This window comes from Bemisia tabaci, chromosome 4 (assembly GCF_918797505.1).
Source record: "Bemisia tabaci chromosome 4, PGI_BMITA_v3".
In the NCBI taxonomy this organism is placed as follows: Eukaryota; Metazoa; Arthropoda; class Insecta; order Hemiptera; family Aleyrodidae; genus Bemisia; species Bemisia tabaci.
Window position 1 is genome coordinate 6,018,169 of NC_092796.1, and position 14,396 is coordinate 6,032,564.

The window sequence follows — 14,396 nt, forward strand, 5'->3', positions numbered from 1 at the left end:
AAATCTGTTTCGAGCAAATCGCGATTTAAAAAACTAGCCTCTGTTTACACCTGCAAGGCATGAAACCTTGTCCGTTCCAGGGCCGGATTCACCTACTTTGCCGCCCATGGACCGCCTATATTTTGCCGCCCCCTTCCCATTCGTTTTGAAACTCGATAAAAACCATCAAGTGAACGTGCCAGCGGGGGAGGGGTGCATAAGACGCATTTACTCGTGTTGAACACATTTTTTGGGAAAGCCCTGTCACCACTACTAGCAAAAGTTCACGGAACTTTGCACGAAAGTTAAGTTTCGTAAACCTACCTCTGTGTGGACAAAACCTTCCAAAATTAGAAATTACTATACTCTCAGTAAATGAGAGATTTTGTCGCATTTTCTCGTTTGTAATTTTTTTTTGTCTAAATCTGATTTTTTTTTAATACCTACACTTAAAAAAATTGTAAACTTTTGCCGCCCCTTAGATTTGCCGTCATGGGCCGCGGCCCATGTGGCCACCCCTTAATCCGGCCCTGGTCCGTTCTGTTTTCGAGTTTCTGATTGGTTATCATTGTGCGCAACAGCCGACTGCGCATGTAAATCCTTTTCTTGTAATTCGTATGAATCGTGCATATGTTCCGCCATTGGTTAGTTTCACAACTCATCAGCCAGAAAAATTTAGGTCAAGACGAAGAAATTTGTTTTCAATGGTTTCTTTATTGGACACTCACGGCGCATAATGTGGGAAATGAACGACTACTCGCTACTTTTAAATATATAATCCCGCCTATTGTTTCCAATTCAAAATAGAGAGGAAAGTTGCACTTTCCCGTACGGCGCTGAGTGTTTAGATTGTAACGGGTTTCATGCGATCGTAAAATTTCAGTGCGTTTGTTCTTTTCAAAATGATTAGTAGTTGAAAGTTGTTTTTGACTTTCATTTATATCCATACCTGCTGGCCTGCTGAACCTTAAAGCAATACCTGTTGAGAGATTTTTTGCAATTGAATGCAATAATTTTTTTTTTTATTTTTTTAACTAATATCGGAAGATTATTTCACCATTTGGTTAGTAAATGCAAGAAGTAAACATTCAATCAAACCTATTCCACGCTCGAGAGAGGTAGGCAATTTGGAGTAAAATAAGTCAGGGGGGATTTCTCTAGCCTCAAAGGGAAGGGGGATCCAGGGGGGCCTCTGGGGAAAATTATGAAAAAAAAGGATTCTTTTTAGGAGCAATGTAGAATTTTCACAGAAAAATGAAAGGAGTTATGTGCAACATAAGAAGATACCTCTGACGATTTAACCATAATCCCATCGCCATGGGACAACTCGCGCCATCGTTACACTCTATGCACGTAGTTCACGGACTTAGTCATCGAATTTCTGTCAAAATAGAAGTCTCTTTAATGAATTTTAATTATATTACGTATAAAAAACGCAAGAAAGACGGTAGTCTGTCTGAAATCAACGCTAATGCTAAATGGAGAGGCACTCGAAGTTCAGACTAACAAGAAAGTGACAGCACGTCAGTTTAGGATCGTCCACCTCTGTCAGTGGTCAGTCAACTAGTGCATATAAATGAAGCGGCCTACGTTTAAATTGAGCATGTTCATTATCTAATGAGCTTTAGAATAAAGGTCTCCTTAAGGAGCTCAAAGCGCATTAAGCATATTGCGCATAGGAATCGGCGCAATAAATGATCTAATAGGTTTTGAGATCGATAGTATTAACATATGACAACTCGTGAGGTGTGGACGTATGACAGGAGCATTGTGGACAGGGCTCATGAGTTAAAGCGCCCCGACGACGATCTCGTCACCGTTTTGCCTCTCGATCGTCGCCGCTGACGTCACTGGCTCTTTAATATATACATGGATTTTATTATCAAAACAATTACAAGAATTGAACATGATTGTGTAAACAGGAAAATTTTTACAACTACTACCTGGGTTAACAGGTATTAATCTGTTTATGAAGATTACAAAAATAATTTTGAATAATGACTATTGTTCATGTTTTGATATGCCCGAACACGATGGGCGACTGGTACAACTTGGGAGCCAAAACCAGCGAGACGAGATCACCTCCATAACAGCAGATCAGTTGTCTTCACTATTTGGGAAAAAAGACTCCGAATGATGCTGAAGCCCGTAAGGCAATGTGGGGGAAAAAGCCAAGGCATAAAAAACCCCCGATGGTAACTATAGTCCGAAGACGTGCAGGATATTGGGGCGGCAAGGCCCCAAAGTAGAACTGGCTCTTTAAAGTGTCATTCATTCTTACTTCTTCTCACCCCATCTTTCCTCTTGCACCTAGTTCCAATTAGCATTAATACGTCCAACAATTCTTATATCTGGCATACCAAAATCAGCCGGCATATATTATATGGTTGAGATTATGATACTTTTTTTCAGTGTATTCTGAATCGGTTTCTTTTCCGCACCCCGGCGCAAAAATTTCAAAATTTTGCCTGGCTGGAACTGAACGCCTTTGGAGTGGAGCCATCGGGTTAACACATGAACTTGTTTCTCCGCGCGGATTGCATCGCCTCGCCCCGTCGCGAATCCCATTCACGTGCGAGAGCCATTCCCTCGTGCGTCTCGCACTTCACCCTACCGGGTCAAAAACAACACAAGCCCTACCATTTCCCCCACGTACATACGTCGTTCCAGCACGAAGCGACCGGACGAAACCGAAAGCCGGTCCTCCAGGTCGTCTGCGACCGACCGGCCGGCCACCCGCTGCCCTCGGACATTCCGGGCCGCGATGCCGCAACGCTCGCGTAACCCAAGAGCCTGATCGAGAAACCGCCTATCTGCATGGGGGTCTGGTTGGAGATAGGTTGTTTTTGGTTGGTGGTCCGTCGCATCCTCCCCACCGCGGTCGGTGGATTGACAGAAGCCGTCGTAGTCGAACACAGCGCTGCCCGCCCGTGGACCAGTGATCAGTGCGCGTTCTTCTTCGACACCGGCTCTGAGAGGTCTCCGTGGGTGCGTCACAGGTCTTCGAACGCGGACGCGAGTTTTTCGGCTCGGCTCGGCTTCGGAAGTGTTGTTTTTTTCCATGGAGATAACCGTTTTTGAAAACATTAAAATTTTGAACTTCCTTTGATACAATTTGATGAAAACTCCACGGACTGTTCAAACTCATTTTGCAAAACATCTTATCACGTGACGAACTTTGTTTACTTTCTGCTCCTTGTTTTAGACCGTTACTACCGTCTTGTGTTTGTTTTCAGTAGGCTTTATTTTTTGGATTTTTCTCTTTTCTACATAATCACACCTACTCCATCTTTTATCGATTCACTCATCTTTATGCTGGATCCTCGGTTCAAAATTCTATTGGTTGTTAATAATAACTATTGCTCATACCAAACAGAACAGTTTTAAAGTTGATGGCTTGTTTTGTGTTCAGTAAACAGAGGCAAAATTTTAAACTAAATTAAAAAAAGAAAGCGACTCTTGCATTTTGTTAAGAGGTTGCTTTTTCACAGTAGTGTCATAATAGACTGTGCATTTTTGAACAGATTTGTTTTGGCCGTATGTGAGCTCATCATCATTTCAGTGCGCTGAAAAGTTCTTAAGCAAAAATATCTTGTTATCCACGACTGCGGCAAAATTTTTCCAGCCGTCACAGCTCTCCTGATATTTCAAGAAATGTTGATTGTTAGAAAATTGAAATTCTAGTTTGAAAAATTGAAGGAACAGTGCATCTCAAAATGTGGCCAACTAAGTGTTTCGGTTGCTGTGCGGTTTTATGCTGGCTCGCGGTTAGTTATTATGTCGAGGCTGCCGGAAACATATTCGCGAATGCCAATAGTGCCAACAGAGAAGCGTTGGGGAGGCTCAAATCTCCGATAGGAGCAACGCCGCCACAACCACCTCCACAAAATCACCAGTTTTTGGATGAAGATGAGCCAGGTATGCAACTGTTTGACCAAAAATTCTTTATGGTCTCCTGTATGTCTCGGTTCTGTATTACGTTATTACTCCGTGTATTTTCTTTCAAAAATGACATCGTGTTCGACGTCATGATCAAACAGCTTGTTCGGTACGGACATATCAATAGGATGATGGAAAGAGAGGCTGCCAAAAAAGTTGCCTGATTGGGTTCCTCCTGCGGGAGGAGACGAAGGGGACGCCCAGTGAAAGGGCGGCGATAGGGGGTTTTAAATGAAATGAGGGAGTGCCAACTCCCTGGCTGGTTGTGAGAGGACCGATTTTTATGGCGGTTAGGCGTCGCAGAGCGCCAAAGAGCCCTGTAAAAGCGACTCTCATGTATGTATTATTTCTGTCTCATATTATATCCAGGGTGTCCCAAGGTTGAATACGAATATTTTTGGAGTCGCTTTTGGGATCAAAATAAGGTTGTTTGTTCTACCTACATCGTTTACCCTGAAAACCCCCTTGAAAACTACAGCCTTTCAAAGTTTGGGCCAAAAAACCGTTTTTCATCGACTGTGAGGACAAAGGGCTTGGAGGACATGGCGCATAAGTACAGTTTTTGCAATTTTGAGAAATAAGTGTTTGAAGTTTCGAAATTACATGGTTCCTAATGGCATGTAGAGAGATCAAACTGACTTTTTGATGAAAAAATTTTAACGAAGCTGCACATGCGCCTTGTCCTCCAAGTCCCTGAGTTATGAAAGAAAATTCATGAAAGTTGGCACCTCCAATCCTCCATGTACTCATACAAGCTGAACATATTCTCGATTTTAAAAGAAAATCGGAATCATCTATAGGGAAGTTGTGGGGAAGATGCTGTAACTGTGAGGGAGGAGATTTTCGGGAAAATATTATACAGCAAAAAATTCTTATTTTGATCCGAAAAAAGATTTTGAAAATATTCGCTTTTAAACTTTGGGACACCCTGTATAATTTTGGGTCGACAATGGCAAAAATAAGATATTTATACCACCATTGGAGGATATTTAGAAGTTCTCTCAAGAACAGTTTGCCTTTGTTGGTGTCGCTGCTATCGATGGTGAAAGCATCAAACTCCAAATTTTGGTTTGCGATGTTGCAGATCTCCTGTCACATTATATTTATTTTTTTTTTTCTGAACTATACTTTGCTAAGAATGACTTTTTCGCCGGAGAATTCCATGTTTTCGCTGAGCGATCATTTAGCAGAAAATCTAGCACTCATCAGTTTCATTGAATTCTCTTTTTTCGGCAAGCCATCTGATAATTTGTCATAAACCATAAATCACAACTCCAAAAACAAATAAATTATGCACAATTTTACAATTTTCCTTGGCAGCGTTCAAGTCTCCAGGAATAACGGTGGCGAAGCAAGCTAGACAAAGTACAACTACATTTACATATTAACTATTGCATAATGCCTTAGTTTTATTATCTTATTTACTCGGTATTGAACTCTTCTTCATTCGTGCTCAATTTTAATGATACGAGCAATAATACATTCTTGAAGTAATAAAAATTGCCTGCAGTCCATTGCCATCACAAATCCTCCATAGAAAGACGCAACTGCCTGCCAATTTCAGGTGAATTCTTTCCTAAGAATTGTTCTCAAGGCTGGATTAACTACGATCTTGATAAACCGTGGTGATGGACTAGGAATTCGATCCAATAGATCAGTTTTTGTAAAGCAAGCTTAAAGTTGATGGATTAGTGGTATGGTATGCGTCCACCATATCTAAACGTTGGCTTTGATATCATTGCAGGAAATGGTTAATTGGATAAAGCTATTAATTTCTTCCGTTATAAGGCAAAGTAATACACGCAAAAATGTGCACAGCTTTTCTTTTACGAATTTCAAATTGTGTTATGAAGAACACATCAGCTGGGTGAGTCGTTCAGTGTTCTGTGTACCTCCGTCCACAGCGAAACTTCTGTAAATCCATTCCAGATTTTGAACCCGCACAAAATGTTCCATTATGAGCAAACATAGACGTATTTATGCTGGAAGAAACTTTGTGAAAATTAACTGACGATAAAAGCAAAATGAATAATGTACACAGGATTTCGTGTATCGCATAAAACTTTTTTATGTAATTCATTTTCACACACATGTATACGTGCTCACGGTTACCAATATGCTTCATTTTGTCAGTCACCATTGGTGAAACTGTAGAAACGTGTATCTCAGTTTGCGACGTTGCTGACTTCTGGTCATAATTTATTTTTTAAATGGAAAATTACCCTTCGCTAATTTTTAACAGCTCTCTTTACTTTTTCTTCCTCTCTAAATAACCGACCGTGAAAATTTCAGTCGACAGTGTTGGCTTGTTCTCATCTGATAAAAGAAAAAAGGATATTTAAAAAAGAAATTTTGAAACACCGCAAACGAAATACGTATTTTTGCAGTTTCACTGTCGTTATGTCCTCAGTGGTAAGCCACAGTTATTCTAAAAGTAAAATTGATGCATGTCTGTAAGTTTTCCTGTGATTAAACATTATGTCAGGAAAAAAGTGAAAAAAGATACTTTTAGAAAATTTGCTAGGGAAAACAGAATGATACTTAATACTGACTTAAATGCAGGGTGGCTGGAATACTCCTGACCTGTGTAACTCAAAATGATACATGTCAACCTTGTCGAGGGCTCAGGTATCGGTATGCTTGGGTTGAAAACTTATCTGACATTGAATAAAAAATTGAAAAAGTTATATATATTATATTCCCCAAGTCCCTGTTTATGAGAGTCAGCACTTCGGAGTTATCTTCGAGTCTAGATTCATATTTCAGACCCTCAGAAGGATCTTGAGTCCATATCTCAAGAAAAGAAAAAAAGAGAGAAAACCAGTATGCTAGTATAGCAGTATTAATAGCTTATGGTCAAGCTGACAATGAGTTGTGATTTCTCTGGTAATGACGTTTATTTTGGTCTCGAAATTGATGGGCGGATTATATTCCGCCCATTAAAAGGTTACCAACTAATCAGTGCGTGCGGTCGTGAACAAGGGATTGGGCGTCGCGCCGCTCGAAAGGGCGTGAAAACGGTTTGAATTATCTCAAAAGTGTAAAATTATCCTTTGAGAGACTGAGCTGAGAAGTATCATTGTTGGAGTTTCAACCGTCATTGAATACAGGTGATCTATTGACGACGGAAATTTTGTAATAACAACGCACGGCCTACTAGGAAGCATTTGCATTTATGTTTTTTTCTAGAACTCTACTCGTGGGTTTATATTTTCTGCTGCTTAATCACATCAAAATCAGATTTAAATTTAGCTTGATTTGTTGGTGACACAGATACGGGTCATTAAATAGTACTAAATGTTTATCTCTAATGGATTGATCACCTTAGGCATTCACTTCTGCGCAGGAGTTTCCGTTTCATGGAACACTCTAGATAAGTAATTTTTCCTCGCTTCCGGCATAAATCATAATTTTTTGTGGGAAAGGGGTTCTGGGGAATGGACACGGCTTGGAAGGCCCCGGGTCTACTTGTAATTATCTTGGGGACGGAGGATGGACATTACCCCCACCTACCCTTTTTGTTATATAGACCGGCCCTCTGCAAAGGGCAAAGAATCTACATGAGAATTTTCAAGAGAATTATACCAACATTTTAAGATTTTATTCTGCCGCCCACAGCAAGAACAATGCAAGTTCACGCCGGACTTTCCAAAGTTGTTTGCAACAAAATTCTCTATCAAAAGAGTACCTGCACTAGAGAAAAAGTTACGGGCTATATAGACACACCGTCCGTTCCGGGCTCAGAGGTCTGAAGTACGGGACCTGGAGCCCGTTAGGTCGCACTTACTCCGGGTGCTGCGCGGAACCTTCTGCTTCTGAGCCCGAGACACGAACGGTATGTCTACATAGCCCGTTAGTACAACTTCCACGGCGGAAGTTTTTTTTTTCAGTGCGAGTAAACATGTGCCTTTTCATGCTAGTATTAGTTCCCAACGACATGATACAATCACCCTGCAGATGTAAAAGGTTATCGTATGCTAGATTTCCTGAAATAAAAAATTTATCAACGGAAAATTTTTCAAGCTCAAGAGTAAATTTTTAAGCGAAACTTCCACAACTTGCAATATGCCAATACTTCGCCCGACTGGCTCTTACCCCTTCCACGAATGCCAGGCTCACACTAATCTTCTAAAAGCCAACTCAATTTTCAGCGTCGAGTACAAAAATTTCAAAAATGCTTCCTGCATTTTAAAATGTTGACTGTACCAGCGGTACCTATTTATGACTCCGTCTCACTAAAACCCACCTTACATCAGAGATTCTCCCCCACAGTTATTTTAAGGAATTTACGTCGCAAATTGCAAGATTTTTCCGCTAATCGATAAGAATCTCCGTACTGAGTTCCTGATCTTCAGTATTTTGGCTTGTGATAGGTATTTTCTTTATGCGAATATCTTTAAGAGTGGCAGATACACCTAAAGTTATCAAGCGGTCGTTGACACAGTGAACCCCCCACTGGGAATCTCCAGGATTTCGATTCGCGCGACGTTCAAAGCTAACAAAATCTCCTTTCCTATTGTGTTACCTTTCAACGAGCGCTTTGTAAACTCGCGGTGTATCAGGGCGTTGAAAACGGAGAGAGGCCCTTTCAAGGGAATGGGTAGCAGAGGCCAGGGGGACCCTAGTTTTTTAATTGAGCGAACGGTATTTTTGTCTTCGATAATTCGTTTTTAATTGGCTTCCATCAACACATTTTGTTTGTATTACGATCATTGGCGCCGCACCCACGTCCTACGCTCGATCAGGAAAGCGTGTCAGGTGCAGCTAGATCAAAGGCTCGCCGTTAGATTTTTTTGACCGGATTCTTGAAAAGTGGATCACCCGCTTGCCTTATCGGGTGGGTGGCCGGCCGATGTTGCTGATCGAGTTAGGAAACTTCACGATTTTCATTCACAGCAGAGCTGTAGGCGATGTAGCATGACATTTTGTTTTGATTTAATTACGGTTTATTTATTCACATGCTAGCGATGAAACCTGTGCCTCGCGCACGAGATGTTTAGATCGTATAGAACCTATGTCGTGGCGTGCTTTGCAATACATCGATTGATCTGCCGTTTGAACACATAGAGAACGATCGATAAACAGGATATATGCAACGAAAACCTTAATAATCGACTCTTCACGTAATTTCAAAAGGGGAAGTATCTATCTATAATCGATCATTTACGCCTCGTCACTGTATAGAATCTGAGAGAATATATTACAGTCATTCGTATTTTTTGTCTATACAGTGTACACATTAAAGCTTACATTCAGAACATTTATAATAAATGCACTTACATGAATTTAGACAAAAATTCTAACTAGACGCAATCCTTGCTAAGGAAGGAGACTGCAGAATTTTTGAGTGAAGTCTTGAGGGAAAATTGACATAAATTTTGTTCCGATTCTCATTTAGCGCCTTCTTTCAAATTTTTACAGCGGAAGGAGCTCCAAAACGCGCGGATTGAGGAGGCAGATATGAATTTTACACTTTTTTCATGCGTTTATTGTAATATTTAAGCCATTTTTCTCAAGAAGTAGTTCCTCTTAACGCTGTAGCTAAAGTTTCTAAGAAATTCATTTGAAGCTGAAAACGTTATAATTTTGGTGATAATTTTTTTTTTCGATTTTAAATATTTGGGCAGACTTCGTACGTTGCGTGGTCGTTGCATCGGGGAGTCCAAAAATACGCAACCCGCAAGTCGTTAACAAATACCGCAGAGTGATCAGAAATGAACTTTAAAAAAGATTACTTAAAGATCTTCCGGATCGGATAAAATTCGAAGCTTTCAGGAGCTGCGGCATCTAACTGTAAACCATTGAATGATTGGAATTATTATAATTGCTAACTGAAACCTCACCAAGACAGCGCACCTTTCTCGTTGTGCATTAGTTGCAACAGAGAGATGAAAACTCATGCAGTAGCCGTGGCTGGCGGCAAATTTTCAATGTTAATCGTTCGAGACGGTGCCAGAAACGAGAATCCCGTTTAGCATAGATATACGTCCAAATGACCTCCAATCGGTCCAACTATTTGACTGTATTTTACGACATCGTTGTGAGTTATCTTCTTCTTATTGAAGAGAAGTAGAATAGGTTCATCGATATTGAAAGATACAAATATTATTATCAAATGAGCTTCCGAGCAGGGCCTCAGGATCCAATTGAGTCGTGGACTTGCTCCAATGGGAAGATAATACTAGAATTCCTACCGCAAAGTTTCATGTTGGTGCAATATCTGCAATGACTCTTATTATAACATTATCGGTTTAATATGAATTTACGGAGATTATTCAGGACATTATTCAACGTTGGTGTCTTTGAGACACCAACGTTGTCAACGGTGTCAAGCAATTATTATCTTTGCGAAGTTTCTTTGGTATGATATCTTCAAGCGCTTGCAACGATGGGATGACTGAAAATCCGGCAAGCTTCCCTCAGAAACACTAACAACATGTTTTCACTGCCGTATACTGAAGGAAAATCACTGTAAGAGCCTCAAGACGTTGCCAATTTTCTCTCGATAAAAGACGAATGTTTATGGAAATCTATTGATATTTTTTACCAAGTCTTTCAGGAATTTCATTCGTAATTTTATCAACAGTAGCCGAAAATTTCAAGGAAAAATTATGATAACTCTCCTAAAGAATTAATGTTTTACAGAGGAAAAATTTGACAGCATGTTCACGGCGAATTTCCTCAGCACGTCGGTCTAAATTTTAGATGAATTTGTATGTTAGTCTCATACCGTCATCGGCGCACTGTTAAGAAAATCCTTTGACGTTTCGGCTGAAAGTCTTTCTCCCAAAAGATTAATGAATGTCATCGACAAAAGAAACTAATGATAACGTAACATTAATGAATTTTAAAATTGCGTTTGAGAGAGAAATAGAACGAAGATAGGTGTCACAAGCAACCGTACGGCCGTCGATAGGGAAGCAAGGTTGATAATAACGCCTTGAAGCAACTATTCGTGCTCGAGTGATGTCTATGTTGCATATGTACAAAATTGAAGGCGCCTCAGGTGACTTCGATGAGCGTCAATATGTGCAGCTTGTTGATCGGCAAGTTGCGCTTCAGCCAATATATTTTGAAGGTACCAAATGTTGTTTCTATGACCAAATGTTATATTGCCGTGCTAAGGAAGAACGCCGTACGAACCTTTTGGCGTTTCCAAATTTCCTGCGGTAAATCACTAATTTCCGGGGAAATTTGTAAATATTTTCCCTCCAATTTTTCAGACAAGTTTGTTCCCAATTTGACCTAAGATAATATAAAATTTCAAGGAATAATATGCATAACTTTCCTCAAGAATAACTATTTTTTAGAGGAAATTTGGCAACTCTCCAATGTTCATACGGCGTTTTTCCTTAGCACGGCAGTTATACTCCTTCGTATTGGGTCACTTCCTCTTAAGAACAAAATACGTATCTCACCAGCGCTCATTAAAACCCACCTTACATCCTGTGGTTTCGGCTTATAGCATCCAGAGTGCTTGAATTCATGTCACATAATGTTAATTTCTCCTTTCCTACCCAGAGGAAACGTACCTAATGGGCATTCTTTACCATCGAAATTGTACATTTCGGAGAGAAAGGTCGAGAGTCCTATGGAAGGGCTGAAGCTCTTTCAGCCTTTAGCGACGGCCCGGTAAGAGGGAGACACGAGCCAGAGTTTTGACGTATTTATGCTGAATAAAACTTTGTCCAAATGACTTGAGTAAAGAGAAATTGAGCGCATATGATTAGCAAGCCTCTTAGTTCTTTTAATTTTAATTCTTTTTTGCATGGGTAGTTACTTTCAGTATAAAAAACGTCTATTTGAACGATAAGTGGGCGTGGCGGACCCTATTTTTAGCATCAGCTGGTCTGCACCGCAAAGTGACCAGTTATACTTGCCGCACCACTAACAATCGTTTGAGAGTTTTCTTTGAACTCTCTCATGTATATGATGAGGAAGTCAAGGAAATTTTTAATTTTTAATATACTTAGAAAATTTTCACAAGATACTAAGCTACTATACTAAGATTCCATTTTTTAAAGTTTTGAGTACTGGGTTTCTCTTGCTTCTGTATTATTTCACGTTGAAAAAACACGCTATTTCCCACCAGGACAAAAAATGAAGCCCTTCAGCTGATTTTCAAAATTTGTGGAAGCCAACAGCCAATCAAGGGGACCTCCTTCTCTCTACTAAAACCGATATTTATATTAAAGCATTTCCCTGGTAAAAATTGGCGATAGGAGCTGCGTTTCAAAATACCATAGGAGCTCTTATAGCCGACTGAAGAAGGCGATAGAAAATCATATAGCTGGCTGTAGAAAGTGGAAAAAATCATACGGCCGGGCTACTTGAAACGATAAAAAATTACACAGCCGGGCTATAGTTCCTGTCGCCGGGCTTTACACTTTATCGCCTGGCTGTTGCTTTTTTGCCATCGTCTATAAAAGGCAATAAGAAATTGTGTAGAAATTCGTGTGCTTTGTAAAATCTTAAGTTTGTACGGAATCACCTTAATATTTACAAAACGCACATGATATTTTCCCTTACTACATATTTTTTTTCATCAATTAAAATGAGAATAATCCATACAGAGTGTGCAAGCATTTCAAAGTCATAAGTTGAAAAATGCTGACTCCCCGACATTAAATATTAAAGCCTAACACAAAGCGGAGCGGCGGCACACTGGCGCCTACAAACCTAACGGGGATACTTCACGCATTGCGCAATGCTTGAAGTATCCCTGTTAGGTTTGAAGGCGCCAATGCGCGTTCGCGCTGGCTGCTCGCCCGCGCCGCAGCGTGCCACGGCGTCTGAAGCAACTATTTCACTCCAGAGGTATTGCACAGTATCATACGAAATTGAAGGCCCTCCAACATATTAAGAATGACAGGCATCCTTCAAAAGTACGGAACATTCCTCGCAAAATAAATCAAGATACTACGGCACAAAAAGAGAGCGGTAGTCCAAAAACTCACTAAGTCCTTGTATCCGTATTTAGTAACGTTTAGCATAAACTGTATCGTCTTGCTGTTGCTTAGTCGCCATCGGCTATAAAAGGCAATAAGAAATTGTGTTGCCGGCTATAGAAGCTATTGGAAATCTTACAGACGGCTGTAGGTCTATGGTATTTTGGAACGCAGATTCTATTGCCAATTTTTACCAGGGTTTGCTCCAATTGCGGGTTCATGTATTCTATTTGTAGAGGCCATTCTCGTCATTTCAATTGAACCGATTATTTTCCAAACCTCGTAAGCGCCAAACCCTATTTTGGTGGTGGAAGGGTTGTTTTTTTCTTCGTTTTCTCTGGTGTAATCAATCATGTTTGATTTCAAAATAGCGTCCCAAAAGAATATACATTTTTTGGAATCCGAAGATTGTCAACAAAGCGAATAAAATGTTTTTTCTTGTTTTTCTTTCGCAATTTCGGTGCTTACGAGATTTGGAAAATAATCGGTTCAATTGCCAATTTATCGGCGCGAAAAAACTAACCGAGGTGAATAATTATTAGGGAAGTTGTACTTGGGTCAAGATGTTCGAAATGATGCGAACCCTATCGGTTTGCAATCGTGATTTTCCCGCGACATTTTCGATACGACTGAAACGTGACCGGGTCAGCAAAGAAAGTCGGGCACATTTTTTATCGACAACCATAGACATCTCATGCCGTGCGACGGGAAGAAATTTACGACCAAGCAATAAAACAGCACTTTGTCGAAACCCAAGCAACAAGAATTAAAAAAGCTCCCGCCAAACGTTAAGGACGTATACCTGCGGCGGAGACCTGTGTTATCCTGCTGTGCCAAGTAAAAACGCCGTACAAACATTTAAAAGTTACCAAATTTCTGATCGTAAATTACATTTTTGGTGTGTGGGAATTTTTTTGAGAAACGTTATACATACTTTTTCAGAAATTTTCAGGCGATTATAACTTAAATTATGAGGAATTTCTTGTAAAGTGTCCGGCGAAAAATATAAATCCATTATCAAGAAAATTCGTTTTGTATAGGCAGCAATTTTGGCAACAACTGAATGATCATGAGCCGTTCTCGACTGAAACGGCAATAAGCAATGCTTGCTTCGGGCGTTAAAGGCAAAAGCAAGTGCGTTATTTCTCTCGCTTTGCTGCAATTCTGTTTACGAGGTGCGGAAGAACGAAAAAGTACCGCAGGAAGAATGAGATAGTTAATTGGGTGAGAGTTCGGTAATTTTGAAGGTGTTAATCTGAGAGCGTACGGCAAAGCTATTAAAACATGGGATTCTGGTTGCAATTTCCGTTTGGCTGCTTTTAGAAGGAAGTAAGCTTTAAGCTGTCTGTTAATCCAACAAGCCGGGGGTCGCTAACTTATGCCGTATAATCATGCCTAAGGGCTTGGCTCAGTTCTAAGTCAATCTCTCTTTCTCTATTTGGCTGAAAAACTTTAAATTCATTTTGGTAAAAGATACTTTTAGATCTAGGTTTCCCAACATTTTTGTGAATCTAGTTTGTATAGCTTGCC

The 14,396-nt window shown here is 40.2% G+C and overlaps 1 protein-coding gene across 1 annotated transcript in view; it reads left to right on the forward strand.

Moving 5' to 3' along the window:
* The first annotated feature begins 3,399 nt into the window (after nt 1–3,399).
* LOC109031339 (C-type lectin 37Db) overlaps nt 3,400–14,396 on the forward strand; it is a 38,239-nt gene continuing 27,242 nt past the window's right edge. The window contains exon 1 of the mRNA XM_072299200.1: nt 3,400–3,897. Within this exon, the coding sequence (XP_072155301.1) occupies nt 3,696–3,897 (202 nt within the window). The 5' untranslated portion in view covers nt 3,400–3,695. The remainder of the gene's footprint in view (nt 3,898–14,396) is intronic.